The sequence below is a fragment of the Corticium candelabrum genome, chromosome 4 (genome assembly GCF_963422355.1).
Source record: "Corticium candelabrum chromosome 4, ooCorCand1.1, whole genome shotgun sequence".
Classification (NCBI taxonomy): domain Eukaryota; kingdom Metazoa; phylum Porifera; class Homoscleromorpha; order Homosclerophorida; family Plakinidae; genus Corticium; species Corticium candelabrum.
Genome location: NC_085088.1, coordinates 8,805,022 through 8,829,988, shown reverse-complemented (window position 1 = coordinate 8,829,988; position 24,967 = coordinate 8,805,022). Strand labels below are relative to the sequence as shown.

At 40.3% G+C, this 24,967-nt stretch overlaps 3 protein-coding genes across 6 annotated transcripts; 2 read left to right on the top strand and 1 right to left on the bottom strand.

Annotated features, from left to right (window-relative positions):
* Positions 1 to 555: 555 nt before the first annotated feature.
* Positions 556 to 1,557, bottom strand: LOC134178168 (uncharacterized). 3 transcript variants are annotated; one of them, XM_062644977.1, is made up of 2 exons: positions 1,499 to 1,557; positions 556 to 1,435 (listed from the first exon to the last, which is right to left on the bottom strand). In XM_062644977.1, exon 2 carries the CDS (start codon positions 1,341 to 1,343, stop codon positions 708 to 710), a length of 636 nt encoding a protein of 211 aa, XP_062500961.1. In that variant the 5' UTR covers positions 1,344 to 1,435; positions 1,499 to 1,557; the 3' UTR covers positions 556 to 707. The 3 variants fall into 3 exon arrangements, with proteins under 3 accessions (XP_062500961.1, XP_062500962.1, XP_062500964.1); XM_062644978.1 differs by having other exon boundaries at positions 556 to 1,416; positions 1,484 to 1,550; XM_062644980.1 differs by having other exon boundaries at positions 556 to 1,412; positions 1,484 to 1,538.
* Positions 1,558 to 1,773: 216 nt separating this feature from the next.
* On the top strand, positions 1,774 to 16,322 carry LOC134179080 (terminal nucleotidyltransferase 4B-like). Its single transcript, XM_062645983.1, has 12 exons — positions 1,774 to 2,165; positions 2,293 to 2,416; positions 2,683 to 2,729; positions 11,795 to 11,915; positions 11,980 to 12,075; positions 12,133 to 12,273; positions 12,327 to 12,467; positions 14,776 to 14,848; positions 14,912 to 15,035; positions 15,104 to 15,219; positions 15,295 to 15,452; positions 15,516 to 16,322. Exons 1-12 carry the CDS (start codon positions 1,843 to 1,845, stop codon positions 16,029 to 16,031), a joined length of 1,980 nt encoding a protein of 659 aa, XP_062501967.1. The 5' UTR covers positions 1,774 to 1,842; the 3' UTR covers positions 16,032 to 16,322.
* On the top strand, positions 16,300 to 24,939 carry LOC134179081 (uncharacterized). 2 transcript variants are annotated; one of them, XR_009969775.1, is made up of 10 exons: positions 16,300 to 16,551; positions 19,601 to 19,802; positions 20,082 to 20,132; positions 22,003 to 22,066; positions 22,663 to 22,799; positions 22,863 to 22,949; positions 23,012 to 23,106; positions 24,024 to 24,628; positions 24,688 to 24,744; positions 24,807 to 24,820. XR_009969775.1 is itself a non-coding variant. In XM_062645984.1 (10 exons), the coding sequence occupies exons 1-10, from the start codon at positions 16,312 to 16,314 to the stop codon at positions 24,924 to 24,926; spliced, it is 1,110 nt and encodes a 369-aa protein (XP_062501968.1). In that variant the 5' UTR covers positions 16,300 to 16,311; the 3' UTR covers positions 24,927 to 24,939. The 2 variants fall into 2 exon arrangements, 1 of the variants encoding a protein (XP_062501968.1); XM_062645984.1 differs by having other exon boundaries at positions 24,572 to 24,628; positions 24,807 to 24,939.
* The last annotated feature ends 28 nt before the right edge of the window (positions 24,940 to 24,967 follow it).

The window sequence follows — 24,967 nt, the reverse complement described above, 5'->3', positions numbered from 1 at the left end:
GTATGACCAAGTGCACCACAGTTACTAATCGTTGCTGGTGGTGATGGTGGTGTACAGTAGACAAGAAGTCACTGGTGCTTGCATGCATAGGGTTGCATTATGTCCGGTCCTAGAGCACGTAACTAGACGCTAATCAACAAAACCAAAACAGTGTTTGCCGCTTTGCGGTACAGTAAACAGCGCTAGCTAGAGATGGTGTGTTGTGGACTGAATAGACAGTCACTTTATTAGCTAAAAGACTGGGATTAGAGAAGAGTTGTCATTGACAACAACGTAGAGAGAGAGAGAGAGAGAGAAAACTCTCCAAATGCAATTCAACTCCAACTACTGAATGGTTGATATTTTTTAAATCATATTGAACTTAATTAACTAGGTTCACACAGTAATTAAGTTGCAGTCACTTGTGTTTATTACTACACACAAGTATGTAGCCTCGAAGTTTCAGACAGTCTGAAACTTCAAGGCTAACAAGTATGCTACCATACATGAACACCATATTAATGCACTTTAGTTGGCATAGAATTTTGTCCAACACTAGCAACTTCAAAAGATAACTTTGATATAAGAATAACTTGTTTATTACTGAGAAACACATCAAATTTTACTATTTGAGAATGCTCATACACAACCAAGATTGTTTGAATAAAAATTAATATCTGACCAGCGTTCTGCAAGAAAAATTACATCACATACAAAGTGGACTGCAGTTATCTCTTGCAACCACATCTCTTTGTCTTCCAATTTTTGTCTCTTGACAATACCAGACGATCCTTTTGATTTCCTGAACTTGCCTCTGGTTTGGACGACACTTCCTTCTTTAACATCTCTTCAGCTAAGTAAAGGAATGCTTCCTCAACGTTCTTCCCAGATTGTGCACTTGTTTCCAAAAACTTGACTCCATATCGAGTCGCTAGCTCCTGCCCTTGCTCAAACTGCACAACCCTGTTATCTTCCAAGTCGCTCTTATTGCCAACCATAAGTAAGGCCGGTTCATCGCCACCTGCACACTGCTCGGCAATATTCTTCATCCATTGCGTTATGTTAGAGAATGATTTCTGACATGTGATATCATACACCAGTAACACGCCCATAGCACCTCGATAGAAGGCGTTCGTAATAGTTCGAAAACGTTCGTGTCCTGCCGTGTCCCAGATCTGTAACTTTACATGACGACGGTCTACAACTATGGTTTTAGTCTTGAAATCCACGCCGATCGTGCTGAGCATGCTCTTACTAAACGTATTGTCCACGTAGCGCAGCATGACGCACGTTTTTCCGACACCCGTGTCACCAATAACAAGAAGCTTGAAAAGACACTCGTACGATCCAGGTCGTTCAGCCATCTACGCAACTACCAGTAACCTCTAGCTAGAGGAAGCCTTAGAAAATCACAATGCTAGTAGACCAGTTGTCTAGCTTGAATAAGAGACTCAATCTAAGACAACAGGTTTGACACGTTACAAAGTAACAGTGCGTAACTTACATGCATCCAGCTTACGTTGAGCAAGATCGATGAGTACCGCTGAGGCACCCGGATATTGTGATGTCATAAGTTGCGCGAGTATTTTGGGTATCCGAGGGTAAATAAGTTTCTCCGCTGTTGAAAGCACCGAAAGCACAAGTTTATAGTGCTTTTGCAATGCGCGTTTAGAATGAGAAATTTAGAGTGCTTAGAAATAACGCGAAAATTAGGCATTGATCATTATTTGAAAAGCGGACCCAATCTTGAGGCGCATGCGCTCATAACATCGTCAAATCCGGGAATGACGCTAATCGCTCAGCCCACTGGTGGCGTCCACCCGGACTGACACTCTCCATCCCATTGTTCCTGTGTCGCAGTGAATGGAGACAAGTTTCGGTTGGTCACAACCAGAAGAAGAAGGACCCGCTTTGGACACATGGACTAAAACCTACATCACCTCCATTGGACAGCGACGTCAGCAACCACTCAGCCGAACGTACGACGAACTGAAGCCCGTTCTGGAGTATTTACCTCTGCAATCGGAGAACAGGGAGTCTGGAGAGCAGCGCGACGGGACGCGACGGCTGAAAGAAGCGACACGATGCGAGGGAAAGAAAACTGTTAGCAAAACTGATGGCTTCAAATTGCCGACTGTGAATACCACTCCGTGGGTGAAAAGGAAATACACCAATGGAGTGATTGGGTATGTAGTGTGTGTACCTTACTATATCTTGTGCGTTTTGAGATGACGCGTTTGTAGCTAATTCTTGTAAACGTAAGTACTTACGTGCACTAGCTCTGCTCCATTCGAATCTGCTATTCTTGCGCAGGTTGCACGAGGAGATTCTAGACTTTACTGACTTTGTCACACCGCTTCCAGAAGAGCACAGAATGAGGCAGGAAGTTGTGGATAAAATTAGGAAGGTTGTGGCCAATCGGTGGCCTAACGCTACGGTAAGACAAGAGGTCGTTCGTTGTCTAAGACTAGATTGTGAAGTACAGTTAGCTAGCTGACGGAGTAGGTAGATCGCATTGGACAGTCCTTTATTTTGTGGCAGTAAACCTGCAGTCTTGCACAGTTTTTGTCTGATGTGATTCTGTGATGGCCTACTGTCTAGCTAGCTAGATGAAAGCGTAGTGCAAGTAATTATACGTGATCGTGTTCGTTTTAGTAATCGCAGGAGGCTTGATATTGCAGTCTGACGGTGTTGTTTATGTAGGTCGATTATTTCGGTAGCTTTAGAACGATGCTGTATCTACCGACAAGGTAAATGCGTTATGATGTCTCTACATTAATTGTTGGTAGGTCACACACCGCCCTTTTGTATAACTGTGTTTGTATTTTGTTGTGCCATTTTGGTATACAAGTTTGCGTAATGTGAGGCGTTACTTTACTTACCTTCTGTGAAACTTCAGTAATGTTTCTATCTATAGAAAAGTTTAGAATAGTCAGTAAATGGAAAGCATGCTTCTTGTTGGGTTCTGGTGTGCTGATGATTTTGCTCGTACTGATATTCAACAATTCTTTACAGCTATGCAGTAGCTAGTGAAAGGTATTACTTGTAATATATTATGGGTAGGAACCAATACAGGGTTCTTGCTACAGCGCCACACTGAGAAACGGTAGATAGGAGTCCTAAGTTTTCCAGCTAAGGAATATATGAGACTTCCATACTACAGAACTGGAACACAATACTATATTACTCAGTAAAGGTGACAGTGGCCACAAATCCAGGCTCTTACAAAAGAACGGGATAATAGCCTTGCTCCAGACACGTGTACGTACTGTACTTGTGTTTATTGCAGTCCCAGATGCGCTGCCATTGGTAGTCCCGGATATGCTATTCCCGTGACAGGAAAGCTAGCCTCGAGCCAGACGCAGTGTGGATTGCAGCCTCCGGATGCACCGCCATCACCAGTAGTGGGTGATGGTGGTGCATCCAGAGCTGCAATCCGCACTGCATCTGGGGCGAGGCTAACTGAAATCATACCTCTTGTCCGAGAAATGTAGCACGTAGAATCTACTCTAGACTATTCATACCTTCTTGCTAATCAACAACAGTAGTCCACGCACGTCAATCAATGCCTGACTAGACTGACGTTTCTGTAGTTTTGTTCATGCAACTTGCACATGCGCAACCTATGAACATCGCTAAGAAGGGGTTATTGAGGCGATCAAAGTTGATTTCCTTGCCATGACACTTGAACATATGTTACATGCAATAGCTGCGACACAAAATATACATCACTTGAGATCAGCTCAAGTTCGCATGTCCGGCTTGGAGATGGTATAAACCGATTTCGAAACTAAACTGTTTGCAAATGGTTTAAACCGTTCGCGAATTTGTATTTGGTTAGACTGTTTCCGAATCAGTTTAACCATATGCGAACACTAGATAACACGATAGAGAATCTAAACCAATTCGTAAATGGTCTTGGTTAGACCGTGTTACAAGTTTCCCCGCACACATATCCTTAGTGTTTTGTGTGTCCCCACTAATACACCAATAAACATAGTTCTTGTTACACACACACACACACACACACACACACACACACACACACACACACACACACACACACACACACACCACACACACACATGCACGCACGCAGCGCACAACTAATATTAGAGTAGTGATAAGTGTACTGTCCTACATACATTGTAGGTAAACACACCTAGTGCTGTGTTTCCAATGAATTCTGGCATTGCTACTTGAATTTAGACTTAATTAAATAAAGCTATTACAGGAAAAACAATTAATCTCTTCCCATTATCTGAAATTTTAAAAGGTTGGAGCATGCGCTCTTGCCGTATCTTTGATGTAGACAGTCCAGTGATGTATGTGTGCGGGGACACACAAACACTAGGGATACTAGAATTTTAAAAACTTTTTCCCTGAAAAAAGAAATAGATATAGGGATTGTATAAAAAGTAATAGAAACAAGATCTATAGATAATATGAACCAAAGCCAGACATCATTAGTGAATCCTTCCAACCCAATAAAAGTAAAATGTAGGGAATGTGGTTGGAAGGATTCACTAATGATGTCTGGCTTTGGTTCATATTATCTATAGATCTTGTTTCTATTACTTTTTATACAATCCCTGTATCTATTTCTTTTTCTGGGGAAACGTTTTTAAAATTCCAGTTTGGTAAGTTTTTAGGAGTGCAAAAGCACATCCTACTCCATTAATTAAACAAAGAGTTTATAGACTAACAAAAATACACATTTTCTAGACCATACTTGGTCTACATGTATAGTCTCATATCTCGAGCATGTGGTCTTAGGTTTACAGTGTACTTGCAAATATGTTAAGAGCTACGCAGTGTTTGTGTATAGGTGGTTTGAAGCAGACGTTACATTTAGTTGCAATAATACCACTAGTAAGTATGAAGCTGTGTTCTACTTGCTTCAGAGCTACGAGCATACATGCATGTAGTTGTGTGTGTGTGTGTGTGTGTGTGAGAGAAGAAGGAATTTATGCAAATGATGAGCTGTTAGATCTCCTGGTTGTCTATAACAATTTCTAGATGCATTCTTGCATAATTTTAAAATTTGTATCCGGTGGGGTATGAGTATTAGCGTTTAACGACTAAAGTTCTTGGTGTGGGCAACAAAGCAAGCTCGCATTTCCATTGATGGTCATGCATCACGTTACAGAATGTTGATGAGTTTGTTATCTAGACCACTTAATTGAAAACGCAAGATTCGGTTAGATAGACTTGTCACTACTATGAGAATCGAGATGCTAGTTTCAGCAGCGTCACCTTTTTCTTCGTCATCATTGTTGGCCAGGTGTCATTGAACGCTACACGCACACGCCGACATTTGCGCATGTGCACGTGACCAAACGTGTTTGTACGTGCGTGCCGAGTGTCTTGAACAAAAGCTCGACTTCTACATGCGACCGGCTTGTACACAGTACGAGGTCTTTGATTTGCGGGAGTTTGGTCTTAAATATAATATGGTAGCACTAGACAACTGCAAAATTATTATCGTAGGCCACACCTGTAGGCTCGTAACAAACGTCACATTCCAAGCGCTGCAAAGTCGACATTTTGTGATAGAAGCAAGTCGAATTAATTTGCCTTTGCCATAATTCAAAGGCTTGAAGGCGTTGGTGTTCCAACTACGGCAAGAAGAAGTATATCACGTCTGCGATTGCGATAACGTTCAACATCACTTCTAGTTAATTAATTAATTACGCGCACTCCTTGCGTTTGCTCGTGCGCTTCAAGAGCGCGATTCTTTGCCTAACTGTAGGCTTTCAGGTTTTTCAACCACGAAACGTCAAGAATTCTTGTCGCCTTGTTGTAGACGTGTACCCTAGACTGCTTCAAGCAACGTAGCAAGAGCTTGTGATTGGCTGCCTGGCTATTGTTTGTCAACAATGGCTTACAACAATTGCGGTTGAACGTAAGTAGGGTAGCAGGTTCAAATCCATTCTAGAAATCTTTTTTCTTAGATGTTCTTTTTTCTATGATCAAAAGAATACAGGTCGGCTTATTCTACATCGTTTCCTAAAGTTGTAGCTTTAGATATGTCGTAGTCAAGGAGTTATGCGTGACGAAGGAGAAGAAGAAGAAAGAAGACAAAATCCAGTGAAAACTCCAAAATTGATGAGCGATTTTCTTCTTCTAAAGACAAGCTGAGATCAATTCAGAAGTAATCAAGCGTAGTTGAACTTGTAAGCTTTTCTATCTGTCGCTTTCAAGATATTTAACCGCATTTTAAGGTGATTCTTGAAGGTCTAAAATATGACCACGCCCACACAACCTGGTCAATCCCTACATAACATATCCCTTCAAACACTAGGGATATATGTGCGGGGAACTTGTAACTTGGAGAAACACATATCACTGTAACACCACTGCCCATCCCGAGAGAACCATGCAATATAGGAACGATGACACTAGAGGTCTAGTTTTCTGTTTGTTTCTCACGTGCAGTTGAATATACTATGGCTGCCGATAAGAAGGTGTTGATTGAAAGGATTGTTTCAATGTGATGTTGAGTACTGTGGGTTGAGGATGTCTTGTGATGAAAATTTTGGTCATCTGTAGGGTTTAACTTAAAGGAGCATTCCAGAGATATGCGGTAGCTGCTGGCTCTGCCTTCGCTCACTAATGGGAGATCTACACTAGCCAAGTTGGGTATCTGGGCGCTATCTCTGAGCAAATCTGACAAATGTACGTTAAGAACGTTTAGAAACTTAAAAACTGACGGGGGCTGTTTCAAGAATTTTGTCCGCCAAGTGAAGAATTTTTGTGTGCCATCAGATCACGTGAGCCTTACTGACACAATCACGTTCCCGGAAATGGTCTTTCTGTTATTTTCGTCACTTCAAGAACTGTGGAAACCGTTGTGCTACTTTTAGACTGTCTACAGACTGACCTTCTTTTTGTCCAATTTTTTGCCTGGCAACATTTGAGAGAATTGGCATTTTGTGAGATTCTTTGGTGTTAAAGGCAGTGGATGCTGTCGTCGATCGTGTTCTAACAGTTTACAAAGGACTTATCCGTATGCAGGAGCAATTTTCTGTGAATTTTTTTGATCACCGGACCTCAACACTTCGGCTGCGCAGTTCTCCAGAGTGTTCCTTTAAATCCGGTGCTATTGGCATGTCGAGCGTACTTTGATTAGGCCATCATTGAAACGTTCTAGTTACTCTAATATTTTCAAAATAAAAGCCAGGTGCACAGCTGCTTTTTTCATGTGATTTTTTGTTTGGTTTGTCAACAACTATTCTTTGTCAAGGCACACACTTTAATTAAGGATGCATTTCTTTGATCTCTACCAGCTAAACTGGTTGAAGTGATCGGTGATGGTATTCTGGATTAGCGGAAGTCATCTTGGTAGAAACCAATCAAAGAAACAAGGTGGAATGGAGCATGGGTAATACTGTTATTCTGTGAAATGGAAAAGTTAGAGTGATTACTGCAAGGTTGTAGTGTGTTTGGAGCCATTCTCGTTGCTGCTACAGATGAGGAAATTTCTTGCCATTTGTGAACAGGCGTGGTCATGGCCAACTCTACCCCATCCACTCCACATACTTTACCTGGTACCACCATTTTGCTGGTAGAGTTCTACTAGGAAATTGGATGGATGTAAAGGAACACACAGGTCAACTCTTCTGGCTCAATTGTATTAGTCGGTAGAGGTCAAAGAAACGCACCTTAAAGGTGCCCGCTGGCGATTCACCGGGCACGCACAGACACACCCACGCAAAGTTGAAAACGTGCCACGATTTCAAGTTGTGTTCTAATGAAGCAGAGCAAGCGAACATCTTAGGGTGTACCACGTTCTATGACATACAGCCTTTATTCCTAGTACAAAGAGAAATGTGAATCGCGTTCTTGTCCGCCATGGCAGTTTCGCTCCTCGTACTTGACATTTCGAGAAAGCTAAACACAGGTGTGTTAGGTTCTTTATCCACACATTTACCATTTACCATCTTGAAATAGCTTGCTGTTGAACGACAAAGCGCTTTCTCGATTGTTTTCTTGTTGCACGTGACCCAGAAATGGGTGGAAACCAGACCATTATCACACTATCATGATGGCATCAGAAACTTGCAGAGTGAAAGTAGCCATGGAGAGGTGTCAGACGCTGCCGACAATGCGGATCGCACATCTATCGTACATAATAGCTACTGGCCTCAGAGTTCCAGACCGATTTTCAGGTCATGTGCAACAAGGAAAAAAGATCGAGAAATCGCTTTGTTGTTCAACAGGATGCTATTCAAACTGGTAAATGGTAAATGTGTGGATAAAGGCACGATTTCAAGTTTGCATGGGTGTGTCTGCACGTGCATGTGAATTCGTGAGCGGGCACTGTAAAGGGCCACTGACCATGCAAAAATAGAAAATTATTTTAGATTTTCTATATGATAGCTATAAAAGTGTACATACTCGGAAAAATAATTATAGATTTTTGAAATGAAAGTTTCTATGAGAATTGTGCCGGAAGCAGTTCCGGTTGAACGAAACCAGCCGAATCAGGGCATGTACATATGACATAAAAGTGAGACTAAGATGTTGCGTTAGTGCCAAACATATTTATGACTAGCTCAGGCAGTGAATGCGACAGAGCAAGCAGCTTTAGTTATGAAGACAGCAGGTTATCTCAAGAAACCTTTGCACGATTGTACTCTTCACGAGGTATGATCATTAGCGGGCAAAACTCTATTGTTTACGGTTACGTCAGCTTACGGAATTGTTGTTGCATGATGGTTTGAAATGACTTGTGTGCGTAGAACTTTCAGTATCGTATGGAGTAGATACTGGTGATGTGGAGAATGTCTCAGAAGATGACGAAAGTGGAGCAGTCTAACTTTGAGCATGTCGCCAGTGAGACAACATCGCTGGTAGCACCCAAACACAAGTAAAACGAATGATTACTTGATTTACTGTGGTATTAAACAGTTTAAACTGATATTACAAGTCTTGTAGTGGAATTTTGTTTAGATGTAGTTGTGGTTGCTGACGCCTGGTCATCAGTGTGGGTGTTTTTGGGGGTGTCAATACATAATCTTGTTTATACCCCCTTTCGATCTTGGCTCAGAAGTACAACTGCAAAAAACGAATAGCATTACTACAGTCTCCTGCTTTTCTTCTCTGTGTGTGTCAAGTTTCAACACTAGAACTGTTTGGTTTATTTATAAATGTATTTGTAATATACCGCAATTTCGTCTGACTGACAAATATCTAACTTTCTTTAGGCTAGTTTTTTATTCCGCACGCTTTCTTTGACTGAACTGGCTACGTTTCTTTGTTGCAAACTGTCCTGGGCATAAGGATTTTTCTTCCTTTTGTGATTGGTTTGAAAATAGGACGATCACGACTTTGTGTGAGCGGTGTGGTGCATCCTCCGCCATTTTGGAAGCAGTGTTGTGTGTGCTCTGGTATTTGACACTAGCAGGCACATCTGCTGACACTCGCAGCCTCTTCTGTTTAGAGATCCTCAAAACATTTATGATGAGACATGTGAGGAGTTGACAAACTTGTGTATGGATGCTGCAACAAGACAACAATGGAAGGGCGACTAAGTCTGCTGCATGCACAGTAGGTCTATCTAGGAGAATATGCTCAGCGGCTACAAATTGTCCAGGACGCTAAACTTAAATCAAATGCAACTGACGAAAGTGCACTCATACGCTCTCAAAGATGTAGGTTTCATGGACTTTCTTATGGTAATGTCTGACGCTTTGCGTAATTAGATCTAGCGTCATAGCAGAGCACCCCTGTGAGTATCAAGTGCACCCACCATACATTATTGGGAACTGTTAGGAGCAGTGTCTACCACACTGGTTTCACTCAGCTAATGACAAAAATGCTTTTTCTTTGTAGTCTGGGTTTATTCTGAGGCACCCTTTATTAATAAGCTGTATGCACCTAGAACAGTTCATGCAAAAAAAAGTGAATGAACAAGATACGAAAACATTATAAATGTATTTTAATAGAAATGGCTACACAAATCAGCAAAAGCAAACAAACTAGTGTGGATGGTTCAATACTGTACCAAATTGAGGGTGCCATATGACTAACTCACCATTGCAGAAAATTGTAACAACTGTACGGTGTGAGTTAGTCATAGCACCCTCAATTTGGTACAGTATGACCATCCACACTTGTAACATTGTTTGTTCGGTTTTTGCTGATTTCTGTAGCCGTTTCTACTAAAATACATTTATAATGTTTTTGTATCTTGTTTAATCAATTTATTTCATCATTCTGTGTACACTTCTATATAGTCTAAATACAACGTAATCTCTTTCTTTCACGATTTTGTATGTCAATCTCATTTTCTTGTTGGTGTTTCCCAATGCTCAGCCCATGCACTGTCTCAATCAGTATGCACAGCTTAGGGCCTCAATTTTGGCACCCGGTAGCCTAAACTAAATTGCTGACACAATCCTCGCTCATGTTGAAAGCAGTCTACTTTGAAATAACAACTACAAAGACGGAAGGATCATTTAGGGCTTCCCAGCGATCTTTCGTTTGTCTGACTTGTTCCGCCCGCTTTCGTCTTTGTTGGGGGAGGGTATTGAGAAACTGAAAGAGCCTTACACCCTCCTTCACTGTATTATTGCAGTCAGCTGCCACACACTGTCCAACCAGTCTAATCCAAGCACAAGCTCGAGTGTTGTGCATTACGTATTTCACTTTGTGCTAACTCAACATCCGTTCTCATTTTTACATCGTATGTACATGCCCTGAATCTGCTGCTCAAAACCGGAAGCACATTACGGCATAATTTTCTGTTTTTCTGAGTATGTACACCTTAAGAACTATCATATAGAAATTTAGATTAATTCTTGATTTCTTATGTCATTGGCCATCTAAACTGATATCTGCTAATCAGCGGATACTGAAGCCAACCCCATTTCTCCACTAGTATGAGCACATTGAACTTGTTTTTCTCGATTACAGAACTGGAGATGCATAAAGTGAAATGTAAAGCATTCAGAATTTGGGAAGGGTACAGAAGGGAATTTTGAATTTGGGCAGGGTGTGAGCAAGGTCAGGCAGGGTACAGTATATTTGCTCAGAGGGCTTTGCTGGATTGCTGGTAAAGTTTGTTATTGTACATACGGTTTTCTACTACAGGGAAGGTGTGTTGTCTTACCCGTATGTAACTTGATAGTTTTCCAACATGTGGGGGTTGTGCCAATTGGAAATATTAGTGTGGCATTACCGTGGTTACTGTAGGTGAGATGAGAGTGTCAAGAATGGCCTGGTTGTCACTCTGGTGACTCAAGTTGTTTGAAATGTAGAGCTAACGTTTGCAATTGCATTAGTTTGACTATGCAAGTTGATGTTAATTCTAGCTCAAGTTTTATTCCAGATCTGTCAGGGTGATGTGACCACATGTTAGTGGTTGGAAAGGTGACATACTTTCCAACTTCATGTCATTCACACTGACCAAGTTGTCTTGCATAGCCAGATCGCTCCCTTCTCACTATCTGTAAAGCAGGGAGATGGTCTGGTAGGGTTCTTTTGATGTTGACATGTTCCACTCCATCTAATGTTGGGAACTATTAGACCTTAAGTGATTTATTTTGCTATAAGAAAGTAATGAGAAGGCTATTTGCATTATTTTCCAGGGAAAATATACCAGTAGCAGGGGTTACCGTTAGTATTAACTGGAAGTATGTTTGGGCCCCACTATGTAAAGGCCTTTTTGCCAACTTGTACATGTAGATAGACAGTCTTGTGTGACTCGGTTTCTACATGACCACAAGGATCAGTCACAGTTTCTTTAATTGCCACTTGCTTTGGTTTTGGTTTTAACTGTCTAATTTAACATGCTAAATCTTTGTTATAGTGACATTGATATTGTTGTCTTTGGTGAATGGGATTCTTTGCCTCTTCGGACCTTGGAACAGCAACTAATTGACAATAAAATTGCAGATCCCGACTCAGTCAAGGTGTTGGACAAAGCTAAAGTATAGTGGTCATGTAGTTGCTTTAGTGATGATGTCAAATGTATGATGTGACGTTTTCTTTTAGGTCCCTATCATTAAACTGACTGACAGGGAAAGTAGAGTAAAAGTAGACATCAGTTTTAATACAAAGACTGGGATAGAAAGTGCTGGTCTCACTGCAGTTAGTGATTTGATTTTACTGCAATTTTGGTTTTACTGATTTGGTTTTCTTGTGAAGGACTTTCTTCACCAGTATCCACTTCTTCGGAGATTAGTTGTTGTATTGAAACAGTTTCTACTTTTGCGTGATATGAACGAGGTATTCACTGGAGGAATTAGCTCATATAGTCTCATTTTAATGGCTGTCAGCTTTCTTCAGGTAGCTTCTCAAGTTTAGTAAAATAATTTGGTCATGATCTATTTTTATTTCAGCTTCATCCTCGTCTAAATGCTACTTTGGATGATGCTAACCTGGGGGTTCTACTAATTGAGTTCTTTGAGTTATATGGCCGAAATCTAAACTATGCAAATGTTGGTATCAGTGTTTCCAGAGGTGGTAGATACTTCAATAAGGTAATGAATGCATCAGTCAGCATGGTATAGTTTGGTTATGTTGTGATGCAGTAATTTTTTGTGTACGTGCTTGTACTTAGTAGTGATGTGCCAATGACGGAAATCTAATACTGGAACAGTATTTATAGTTTACAGTGTTCTCCCCAGAATATCTCAAAGGCGTGGTGGTGTAGGCATGGCTAAATGGAACGCACTTGTGGGAGTGGTTGTTTCAAGCATGGGCGTGGTCATCTGAGTGGGCTCTGTGGTGCAGTGCTAGAGCAACATAGGATGCTTGTGTTGGGTGTAAAATGTTAGCTGTACAACATTTCTATACGTGGACAGAGTACAACACAAGCAAGCTATCATTAACCCTTTATCGACTCGCTTTTCATCCTGGCTACTTTCTAATGTGCTTAGATGTCGAAAACCTGCGCCTCCCTCTAGATTCCAAGCCAATACAAATCACACAATCGATTGTAATAGCTTTAGTTAGTAAGTTAGCACTAGTATACAAGTTCGCTAAACAGTCGGTGACAATTTTCCATGCCAGTATCGACGCTAAAGATGTGCGCAGGGTATCAGCATGCTCACCAAGATCTACAAGTTTTTTGAAACTGCGAATGTGTCTACACTAACCTGAGCAATGCTTTCGCTAACTTTGGCTTTGGGTCGATGCCGTTCAAGCACGTTTTGGTGTGTGTTATCAGTGCATTGTCTTACATCCTGTGTAGGGTAACACCTCCCAGATCAGCTTCCGTATGTGCCAAAAAAACCTCACTAGAACAAGAAGTTGGGCTATCACTTCAACAACACAATTCAACGCATTGATGTACTTTGTCTTGCAACTTTGTATTCTTTCAACGCACCGATAACGACTCCACGGCACAAATGACTGCTGAAGGTGTGACTCACATACGCCACCAAATGACGGATTCGAAACAACATAATAAGTATATTTTGGACATAGCGATCTCATGACGTTGCTTTTGGACTTTCCACAACAACAATAGGTGTTTTATTCATACAAGAACCCAAACCACTGGTCTCCCATTTCTTGCCTAACACATAGATAGTAAGGCGTGGCAGGCATAAGTCAAGGCGTGGCGGCGTTAGCCAAGGGATGGCGGGAATGGGCTTGTCCTTGTAAAATTTAGCCAAGGCGTGGCAGGCCGCCACGTCTTGAGATGCCTGGGGAGAACACTGCTTTAATACTGAAACAGTATTTATAGTTTAATACTGGAACAGTATTTATAGTTTAATACTGGAACAGTATGTAATATTTAATACTGGAACAGTATTTAAAGTTTAATGCTGGAACAGTATCTAAATATACCACAGTATACCAGTTTTGTTAATATCAATTATTACACTAATGACACCCGCAAGAATTGTAATACTTTAAAGGAGCATAGTGTCTTTTGTTAAGTTGTTCTCTTGAACATTAAATTAAGGTGCAGGTTCACGCTCGGACATGTGCACTTGAGCCGATCTCAAACATAGTTTTTGCATTTTAGCTATTGGTTACTAGCAAGATAACCAAGCTATTGTACTCCGTAGCTTGGTTATCTTGCCAGTAAACTACACGAAACTAGGGATCTTTTGTTTTAAGGCCTTAGAAGAGCTCTATGTAACAAAAGTAGGATGCTAGAGGTCGTTTTCCCTCAGCAGACTTGACCCTCTCCTCTCACAGATGAGGTTAGCGCAATAAAACTCGAACGGTAATTAGCATCAGCCTTTGCACTATTGATCTACCAGGAGAAACACGCACAATGTTCAAGTCTGCCAAGGAAGCTTAGATGTTCTCTTCAAGAGACCTGCGTAGGCAGACACGCTCCTTGTTGTTCTCTATTCCTACGTCCACGTCAAATTTAGGTAGGAGTCCGGTGTGCTCAGCTTTGGAAGGCCCTAGAACACAAGATCCCTTTATAATTACCATTCCCGTTTAGTTTCATGTACTTTACTGGCAAGATAACTGAGGTATGCAGGCAATTCATTTGGTGTAGGCGGAGCTTAGCGCCAATAGCTTAGAATGCTCCATACATCTCTCGTGTTTTCTCCGCTACCAAAGCGACTGTTAGCCTGAAAGTAACGTATCACAAAGTTTCACGATAAAGTGTACATTTTGAGATCTGGTGTATTTTCGTTGGAGTTCCCCTTTAAAGACACTAGTGTGTTGCATAATTTCGTAATGACTGCCCAGTGAGGTATAGCCTTGCATAGCTATAGCAGATGAGGGCTTATTTTATGGTATTATGTTATGTCTTTGACAGTTAGTTTGTTGCAGTGGTGTATCACCGATTAGTTTGTTTTTTGTTTTGGTTTACAGAATGAGTTCTATAAGACAAATTTAGATGGATTTATGCCTTCTCTGTTGTGTATTCAGGATCCTTTAGACGAAAGTAAGTGTCATGAAATTTGAGATATTCATTGATTTAATTAACTGACAGTGATTTTTATCTTAGCTAAGGATATAAGTCGAAGCTCCTATGGAGCTATGCAAGTAAAGCAGGCCTTTGACTATGCTTACATCGTTCTTGTTCAAGCAGTATTGAATCCCGAGCCTCCTAGATTTCGTGGTACTACCACGTAAGCTTGTTGTATAATTGATATATGTAGTAGTGCATTGCCGTACTGAATAAGGTTGTTTTGTTTAGGACATTGGGCCGAATTATTCGCATTCCTGAAGAGGTTATTTCTTACAGGAATTGGGTGGAAGGGAAATGGGCACTGCCACGCGTTGATGTGTCAGTGTCGAATGCTTTTATAACAGGTCTACCACTTTGACTGCTTTCCAGATTCATTTGTCAGTGGAATTAAAGTTTCTTCTGTCATTTGTTTTTCACAGCTTCATCAGCTTTGTCTGTTTCCTCTAAGTCTTGTTCATCCGCAGTTTTGGATAATCATTCTCAAGTCTCTGTTGGAAAGGGAGGTGATAAATTGAAGTCTGACACTGTTTCATATGCTGCTGCTGCCAGTGGCACATTGAGCGGACAAGTCTTTGGTGTATGCAATGGTGTATTGTAGTGGTACAGTGACAGATGTGATATGATGCTGTTGTATTTGCAGTTTGTGGAGTCCAAGTCACTTCTGGAAGATGGAAATGAAGTGAAATCCAGGAGGCAAAAGCCAATAGATTCAGCGCCTGTTAGTGGTTCACTTATTTCTGACAGTCAAGCTGATAGTGACTTTGAGCTGTCGTCAGTTTCAAGCAATCAGTCTTCACCATCTAAATCAGACAATGGTCATTCTGATCCAGAACTTCAGATGCGTGGCAGTATGACATCTAGGAGTCCCCTCTGTAAGCCTCTTTCAAGCGTTCAGAGAGTTGTATCCAATCGAGATGAAACTAGGAAGAAAGCTAGAATGAGGAGATTTGGTAAGAGTGGTCAAAAGCTAGATGTGTCATCAGACAATGAAAAAGCTGTTATCACCTTTCAATCTGCATCATCTACCAAATCAGCTGTTCTTCCTTTGCCAGATGAGCCTCGAAGTAGAAGTAACAGTAGTGGTAGTAATGCTAGTAATTCTGGCAAGCCATCACGAAAGAGGACAAAGAAGAATCATTATAGCTATTTGAAATGAAAAACGGCATTGTTTCTGTGGCATGTAACAGGATGGATCTCATCATTAGCCCTATGTCAATTGGGGTGAAGAATGTACGTTTATGGACTGGTTCTTAGAGACTTGAGTCAGTCGCAGTTATCCTTTTACAATTATTTGGGTGGTTTAAATTAAGTGTAGATTTTTATTGTCCACAGTCGACTTTTAAGGGTCACCACACCCTCTTATAGTTGGTCACGTGCTATAGTTGCACTGGACTAGCAGTACTAGTGCTTCGCTTCGTACTAAGACTAAGAGACATATGGATCGGCGAACTGTGTTTTTACGCGAGGCGTCGTCGAGTACCGAGGTTGAATTGGAGACTGAGTACTATCGTGCGGACACGCTGGAATTTGAATTGACATCAAGTCGTTCCCTAGAATGTAACGACGATGTTCTGCAGTTGCAACAGTTTGAAGGAGATGGCAGTGAATCTGATATCCGGACCGATGCAAGTATAACAGAGGCACTTCTGCTGAAGCCAAGTTTGCAATTGCCTAAGGTGGCCCACTGTCTAGACATGCATACGCCTACAGTAGAGTTTATGTAGGTGTATGGTACGTAGTCCTAATTAATTAATAATTAACTTAACGGCTAGAAAGTAAATAATAGGTTCACAGACCAAATTTTAATGAAAGGTATATAGGACTATACTGTATTACAAAATTCATGCCTACTTAGTACTAATAAGCTTCATTAACTTGGGATTGTCTATCTTGCTAGCTAATTTTGCCCTTCCCAATGTAGAGAGAGATAGGATGGGAAGCACAGGGGAGGATGGTCATACTCGTTATTATCTGGTATCTAAATCTAGATATATTGGTCGAATGTTAACGTTTGCTCTAGATATGGAAGACTAGAGTAAGGATGGAATTGATACACAAGAAAACCTAAATTTTTAATATTTTGAAACGAGAAATCATGCGTGCACATACACATGTTGCGCATGCACACACACACACACACACACACACACACACACACACACACACAAGCAAGCAAACATGCATCAGTTTATATATGGACGTGGTTGAGTGTGCATGTTATATGAGTCATTCACAATGCTTGAACAAGTTATGTGCAGGTAAAATATGAGCCATATAAATCCGCTGCGATGGCAGCGATCATAGAGACAGACCAGCTGCCAGGGTAACTGCAGACATTGTTGGCTTTCCCATTATACCTAGATGCATCACTTCTGGTTGAAACAACAAATAATTTTAATTGGCAGAAGTTATCGTTGCTTTGACAAATTTGGCTGTCATCGAAAACTAAGAGACTCAATATTATGTGTCAAATTTAGAGGAGATGTGACATTGTCAACTATTGTGAAGTTAGTTAATTAATTAAGAAGCTCAATTATTTTGCCTCTGTTATTTTCAAAATTTTGACAGTAAGCAACTTACAAACTATATATAGGAGACATTATTAAGAAAGTTAATTTTTTTTGTTGATCTTGTGCAAGATGGACAATGTGAAACAATTCTAAATGTGTGTAGTTATATATATGGTAAACACAGTGTTCTCGCCAGTACTGTCAGTACCATCGTTTTGACCGTTGGGAGAGGGCAGCTAGGGACGTTTGGAGTGGGGAAAACAGCATTTATTGACGGTTGGGACAGAATTGGAAAGCCTTAGCATCCATAGTGTGGCATCACGGATCTAAAGACATTAGTGGTCTTGATGGTCCCAGAGTTACTAGAGAACAATACATATTCTCATGTCAGACATCTGGTAATCTTAGTGGTCTCCTTGTTGATGTTTGAGGTGAATTCCTGTTGACCTTTCACACAAGAAGTGCTAAGAGTGACTGTTGTTGCAGTAGGTGTTCTACTAATTACTGTTTACCTTCAATCTCATGTTTTGTGCTGTACACCTTTACTCTTTTAGGTGAGGTTATGACTGCAGTTCTAAGTCAACTTGTCATTGTAATAATCTACTGTATTATCTGTCTGTCTGTCTGTGTTATGTTTAACAAGGTCATGTTCAATGAGGTTTATTTAATTAACAAGATCTGAGTGGCAATTTTATTGAATAGTCTACCAATCATGCAGTAACTTCAAGACTTACATGGAGTTTTTGACATTTTGTTACAGTTAACAAACTGCACCTCTTTTTATGTCTATCGTATTTTGTCTCATCTATGGAACGTAGGATATCTATGCACAGCAACATGCTACTACTACTACATGTACTATACTACTAATATACATGCATCTGACTCTAATACAACTAGAGAACAGATAAAGTAATTTTATGATGTCATTACCAAATATATCAACATCAAACATTTGATGAGGTCATTATATTTAATGACGACGTCATATTGACGGTTGGCAAAAATCCTGGTTAGAACACTGAAACATACAACACATTTTCTCTTAATTATATATATATATAATATAATTAATTCTTTTATAGTGGTTATATCCAAGAGATTACTGTGGCATTGCTAGATTGATAGCATTGTAGGTACGTACTAGTGTTATGTATATTCTACCTCCACGTTGTGATTGGCAGCTGCAAGTTCTTCATAAAGTTGAACTGTATTGTCTTTCTAATTGTTTATCATTCTAACATATTGATCAAAGTAGCTGTGGGCTGTATCGGAGATGCATCATGAGTGTAGTGCTACAAATGTGAGAGTGTTTCGTTTATGTTTGTTAGGTAAATGCTTACTAGCATGTTAATATTGCTGTAACCAATTAAAGCTAATTGACTAACTGGCCTGTAGCGCAGTTTGCTTTTACTCTAAAATATAGTGTTTTCTACAATGCACTCATCATTACTCATGGTATATTCTGTTGTCATGACTTGTAGTGGATTATGCTATAGTTATTAAGATATCCTCTGTGTGTAACTGCGTGCGTCCTTGCGTTGTGATTGGGGTGTAGCTCACTCATTAGAGAATTGCGTTTGGAGAGTGGAAACATCCTGGATCTTTGTGTTGCAGGTTTAATTTCAGCATGAGCCAGATATAATTCCCTTGGGCAATTAAGGAACTTACACACAATTGCTTCTCTCAACCCAAGATTAGAAATTAACGAGAATCTGCATGGTCTTTGACTGGGGATGGACAAGATCGCTGGCTTTGGCAAATAGCACTCTTCAGCGTAAGAGTACTTATGGGCTTGAGCCTAAGCTGAGGTCCCAAAGCCGCACCAAAGTCATTGCTCTTGGATGCCTCTGGCCTATAGACTCAGCCAGTGTTTCTCCTCTTAGGAGGAGACAACCGGCTGGACACTTGAGCCTATACCTCTGGCCAGGCTTCAAGGGGAAACATTAGCACGGTCGAAACTTTAAGTAGCGCCAAAGAGCCTGTCTAATAAAATTGACAGGGGACTGACCTCCCTTCAGATTCAAACCATCTGAACAGCTTATTTGTTTATCCACTTGTTCATTTTGTGTGTGTGTGTGTGTGTGTGTGTGTGTGTGTGTGTGCACGCGTGCGCATGCATGTTGCCAGATATGTACATACATACCAAGCATACTCATGTATATATATATATATATATATATATATACTTAATGGTTATATGATGTATGTATAGAAACAGTTGAAATACGATTGGAGCACAGTTAGGTGTGACTGCAAGACTTTATTGGGAAATGGTGTATCACTGGTGGTCATGGTAGTAGGAATTGTTCTTACTACTGTGTATGGCAGTCACTTTTCAAAATATTGCTGTCACAACATGACGCAGCATAACAGCAGCAAGTTGGCTGATGAATGTATTGGCATTTCATGTAAATGTAAGTACACTACAGTTACAGTACATAATCTAAAGGCTGGTTCACAATATGCGACTTAGACGCGACGGGCCATGACTGATCCTGACGGACATCTCTCCATCAGGTCCGGCAATGTTGACAATACGTCTGCGTTCCGTTCTGGTAATTACCATTCATGTGCTGCATGATTACGTCATCCTCGTTTTTGCACTTTTCTGATGTGGTTTGACGGAACAGAACAGATTTGCTCTCTGTTGCATATTGTGAACCAGCCTTAATGGTCATGATGCACATCTGTAGATTATGTTGCTTTCAAGATGATCCGGTCGATTGGGTTATTTATGCTCTCAGGTTAGTTTATACAAATTGAGTGACTGTGTTGTGTGTGATCAAGGTACTAGTATTGGTCGTTACACACCAATGAAGTTTTATCAAGCATACTGGCATATTACTTTTGGCCGTGTCACACATGCAGTGGTATGGATATGAGCATGCACACACACACACACACACACACACACACACACACACACACACACACACACACACACACACACACACGTGCGCACACACACACACACACACACACACACACACACACACCTTCCTTCAACGCTACTCAGCTACGAGCTAATGACTCCTGAACAATGTATGAAAAAAGAAAAACATATTATATTGTCCGATCTTGATGTTGATGAGCTTGCATATGAGAAGCAAGTCCAGCTTTAGATCGACGTGTTCTGGACACAAAGAGTATCTCAGAGATTGTTGTATGGTTTTTTAGACGTTGCTGTGATTTCGCTTATGAGCAATAAGTCCAATTTGTGATCAACAGCCTTCATAAGATGTACGACATATATGTTGACTTGTGGTGGATCCAGTACGGATTTCATGACGCATTTGGCACTTTATCTCAATTTCTTTACTCTGTTTCTTTTAAAACTTCTTAGACCAGACATCATTTTCTCTTTCCAAGTGGAACGCTTACCTCCACACACACACCACACACACACACACACACACACACACACACACACACACACACACACACACACACACACACACACACACACGCACGCATGCACACACACACACACACACACAATTCAATCATGCCCATATGGGTTTAGACCTAGGCCTTGCAAAATAGAACACCATGCTTGCTGATTGCGGGCTAGTTCAACAGTCAAGTTGTGTAGTTTAAAATCCGTTTGCATGCAGTATCTATACCCAGCATTGTTGAGTTCCACAGGCTGGTCTTTTTGCTAGTGAAGTACGTCTACTGTGATAGACTCGTGCCCAGTTTTTCTCCGCGCTAGGTAGTTCCACCACGTGTGCTAGCTGTCACAGCTGTCACGTGTGTATAGATAGGTCCATGTGGTTTCACACGTGTGTTTGGCCTAACCTAGCGTCGAGGAGGAGTAGGCAAGAGTCTATACTGTGAATTGTATAGGTTTGTTGTCTGCCATTGTTTCAATGCCTGGTTCTCAGCCACTGTAATTTCTTTCTTTATCTGCATCGGCAGAGGCTGGGTCTTTTGCTGTGGCGAGATTTTTCTTACTAGTGGTCTTAATTATTCCACTTTGATATGTCAAGGATTGTCTTGATAAATATCACGTGAATAGTCCTTAAATTTCTAATATTCTTATGCATTGGAGCCAAAGTCTCACGTCAATATAGTTATACTATTGTTAAATTGGTAGAACCAGATACTAGAATACCTTTAGTTTGATGGCTCTAGAGAAGCTTCTCTTGCTATAAATGCTTGTTTGCATCAACAACTGAATAGGTAACAGCAGGCTGCACACGTGCAGCATTCACTTGGAAAGTTTCCAGCTCTTTGTGCTTGTATGATCGAGAGCTTACTGCATGGTTGCAATTAGCAAAATCTAAATTTATACCTTTTTACTTTAGTTGAAGAGCTAGTAACACGGCATGACTATCATTTGACATCATTCTGAAAGCCTCAAGTGTTTTTAGTTGTTCCATTTGATTTTTAGTTGTGCAGTTTTAATTACTATAACCTGTAAGAAGTTTAGTCAGTAGTTGTTGATAATACAAAGAAATACTGAATTTATCACCAGCTGTGTAGTCACTTGCTTTGTTTATTTGTATCATTATTTGCCCTTTCTTCCTCTTTGCAAGAATTTAACTCACTACACTGTTCTTTTTACTTATGTTTATGTCTGCAGATATTGATTAACTTTATTCAACTTTGCAGGTGGAGTAACCAATTGGATCGCTGTTGAAATGTTATTTAGAAAAGTGCCTCTACTCCTTGGAAGGTAGAAATATCCATTTAATGAATTATAAGTAGGAAATATTATCAACATTGATAATTGACAAATTTTACATGCTATTTTAGTTATGAGTTCTCTTTCAATCAAAGCTTTTAGTGCCGTCTTGTACTAATAAAGGGTGATTTGGGATTTCAAGTTTGTTAGTTGATTAATACCCCGGTGCTCCATTGAAGTTTAAGTTGAAATGTGTCATACTGGTCGAAATATTGATATTATTGTAATTGTAAGACATGCACTAAAAAATTGATTATTCATGACATCTAGAACTGCATGCCAGGGCCGGCGGAGCACTCCAAATGTTGGGTGGGCCATGCAGGTCTAATTGTGTGCCCAAGTCCCACCCACAAGTGAATGTAAAAATTAGCTAATCAGACGAATCTATTTAATTACTTGAACCAATATTTCCGGAAGTTGTTGCCAAAAGCACGTTGACGAAAGTCCTAATTTCATAAGTTGGGTAGGCCATGCATATAGGTATGACCCACCTGGCCCACCCTGCTCCACCAGCTTTGCATACAGTGTAATTCTTATCTAGTGGCTGTACTGATGCTATATGACCATGCATGTGTGCTCTCTTGCAGTGGAGTGGTTGTCAGACACTTTGAAGAGATTCGTGAGACACTAAAACAAACAGTGTTAGACACATTCTTTGAACCAGTCTTTATGCAGCAATACGTTGATGCCAAATCAGATGAGATTTTAGACTCATTTCACCTTGGTAAGGAAAGAGAACAAAGCAAGTCTTATTTTTTATGATTGCAAGAGCTAGTTGTTTGTAAAGAAGTGAAGTTAGAGGCATTTCTGGACACACCAGTTGTTCAAGAAATAATGGAACAACACTTCAATGATGTGTTCACTCAGCCAGAAGGTACTCACAGGCTAATGTTGCTTTTATGGTCGAATTTACTGTTTGATGAGATTTTACTATAGGTCTAATTCTGTTACTGATGGGAGTTACAAGAGAAAACCTGTGTGGTCACATGAAACCATTTATTATTGCTACAGCTCATGACTGTGCCCCACTGGTAATTTTGTAAATCTTATATATATATACACAGTGGTGGTCGAAGCATATAAAGTGGTCAGGCCTAATGCTCATTAAGAGGTGTGGTTCTAAATTAGCGCTAATAGACATGTAACCCACGTGCTTTGTCTGAGAAGACACCTTGGAAAGCTAAGGGCATCATGCAATGGGCAGCCACAGCCTTTACGGTAACAAGGAGAGATCAGGACAGTGTTCATCAAATATTGCCAGGCTTTGAGTTAGATCAATAGTCTTTGATAAATTAAAACATAATTATCTATGCAATCGTCTATACCTCTAGACTGGAAGTAGGTGCCAATAGTCCTAGCGAAAGAAAACCACTTAAAGAGTGGTCCAGCCATAGTCGATCTGACCAGCCTGACTGGCTCCGTTCTCTCTGTATATATCTAAAGCACACTATAGACAGTTGCTACCGTAGACCAACGCCATGCCACAGCTCTACACTTATGTTGCACTGAATGGTTACTAAAACTTTGAAAGAATGCATGTCATTGTGATCGATGAGCAATGGTTAATGTATGGCTTGAGCACTGCTGAGCCGGTTAATTTGCCCACAACTTTACTTTCATGTCAGTGTCTTCTTTTCTTCTTTCCAGCATACAATATCGATGTAGCTTTAGTCCATGGCCTTGTTCTTGTTTAAACTATGGATATTTGCCAAAGTCTTGGACTATATACGTAGATTAGAATATAGCATACGTAGCAGCTGCATGATCTGATTGTGAGGTCCACTTCACTGAAAGTACGTGCCCATGTCAAAGCTAGTTGATCCTCTGCATGGTGCTGACAATATAAATATAACTGTAAAAGCTGACTTGGACTGGTATAGTGACAATTAGTCTGTACAGGTGAAATATACTAAAATTTTTAGCTTTTGTTTTTGTGATATGTTTGTAGTAACTATCTACTACGACAATTTGGAGATATCATATTAGTTCTGACCTGTTTTATTCAAAGTCTGAGTCTGCCACTGCATGTCTTGACATCAGATGAGCAAGAGGTTCTTCATCTTTCACATTTTCACCGGAGATAATCTTTTGCGCTTTGACATTTTCCAGAAGTCTAATTAAACGCCACGTACTATGTGGGAAAAGATTTGGATACTGCACAAGTTCAGTGCATTGGTGACCAAGCTTAATCATTAGAGATATCAACAAAGGAGTGTTATTTGCAACATTCTCAATGTCCTTGAGTAATATGGCACTCAGTTGTAGTATAGATATACAAGGAGATTACTTTCAATAATATGCAGTAGTTGGATTGCAAGTAGAATAATTCATTTGATCAACAGCATAGCTTGGCACAAACTTTTGAAACGACCCTTATCTACATGTGCTTTCGCTAGTTACATTTTATGAGTTTAATAGCAAAATGACATTGTGAAGTTTAATTGCTGGAAATTGTAGCTACTGCACCTATAAATACTAATTGTTTGTATGCTACAGTTAATACAAAGTGTAAGAACACAATATTCAATTGATGCTCTCAAGCTTCATAAGCAAGTAACATTTACAGCTTGTAATGAGCCGTTGCACGTTATTAATATGGAAACGTTTTGCAGATTAAACAAATGATGGTTTCTAAAGTCAACGACATGTCACCTCAAAGGGTTAGGCAGGTGTGGACCAACTTGAGACAAATACTATCTCCTTAGTTTTTACTGTTGTCTCGCTATTGCAGCTTATTGAGGAGATAATGAGAAGTCACTTGGGATGGCTAGTTATTTGGGGCAATGTATTTGGTGCTGTTCTTGGAGTTCTAGCAGAAATTATTCCCATGTATGCTACAGGCAGCTCATAGCCAACATCATCTCTACACAAACTTCTATTTGGCAGCATTAC

Excerpts from the sequence above, each read along its gene's own strand:
- LOC134179081 (XM_062645984.1), top strand. The coding sequence starts at position 16,312 with ATGGATCGGCGAACTGTGTTTTTACGCGAGGCGTCGTCGAGTACCGAG. Across the intron at positions 23,107-24,571 it reads CTCATGACTGTGCCCCACTG|TTAATACAAAGTGTAAGAAC; the intron begins GTAATTTTGTAA and ends TGTATGCTACAG. Across the intron at positions 24,629-24,687 it reads CTCTCAAGCTTCATAAGCAA|ATTAAACAAATGATGGTTTC; the intron begins GTAACATTTACA and ends AACGTTTTGCAG.
- LOC134179080 (XM_062645983.1), top strand. The coding sequence starts at position 1,843 with ATGGAGACAAGTTTCGGTTGGTCACAACCAGAAGAAGAAGGACCCGCT. Across the intron at positions 2,730-11,794 it reads ATGCTGTATCTACCGACAAG|TGACATTGATATTGTTGTCT; the intron begins GTAAATGCGTTA and ends TCTTTGTTATAG. Across the intron at positions 12,468-14,775 it reads GTGGTAGATACTTCAATAAG|AATGAGTTCTATAAGACAAA; the intron begins GTAATGAATGCA and ends TTTGGTTTACAG.
- LOC134178168 (XM_062644977.1), bottom strand. The coding sequence starts at position 1,343 with ATGGCTGAACGACCTGGATCGTACGAGTGTCTTTTCAAGCTTCTTGTT.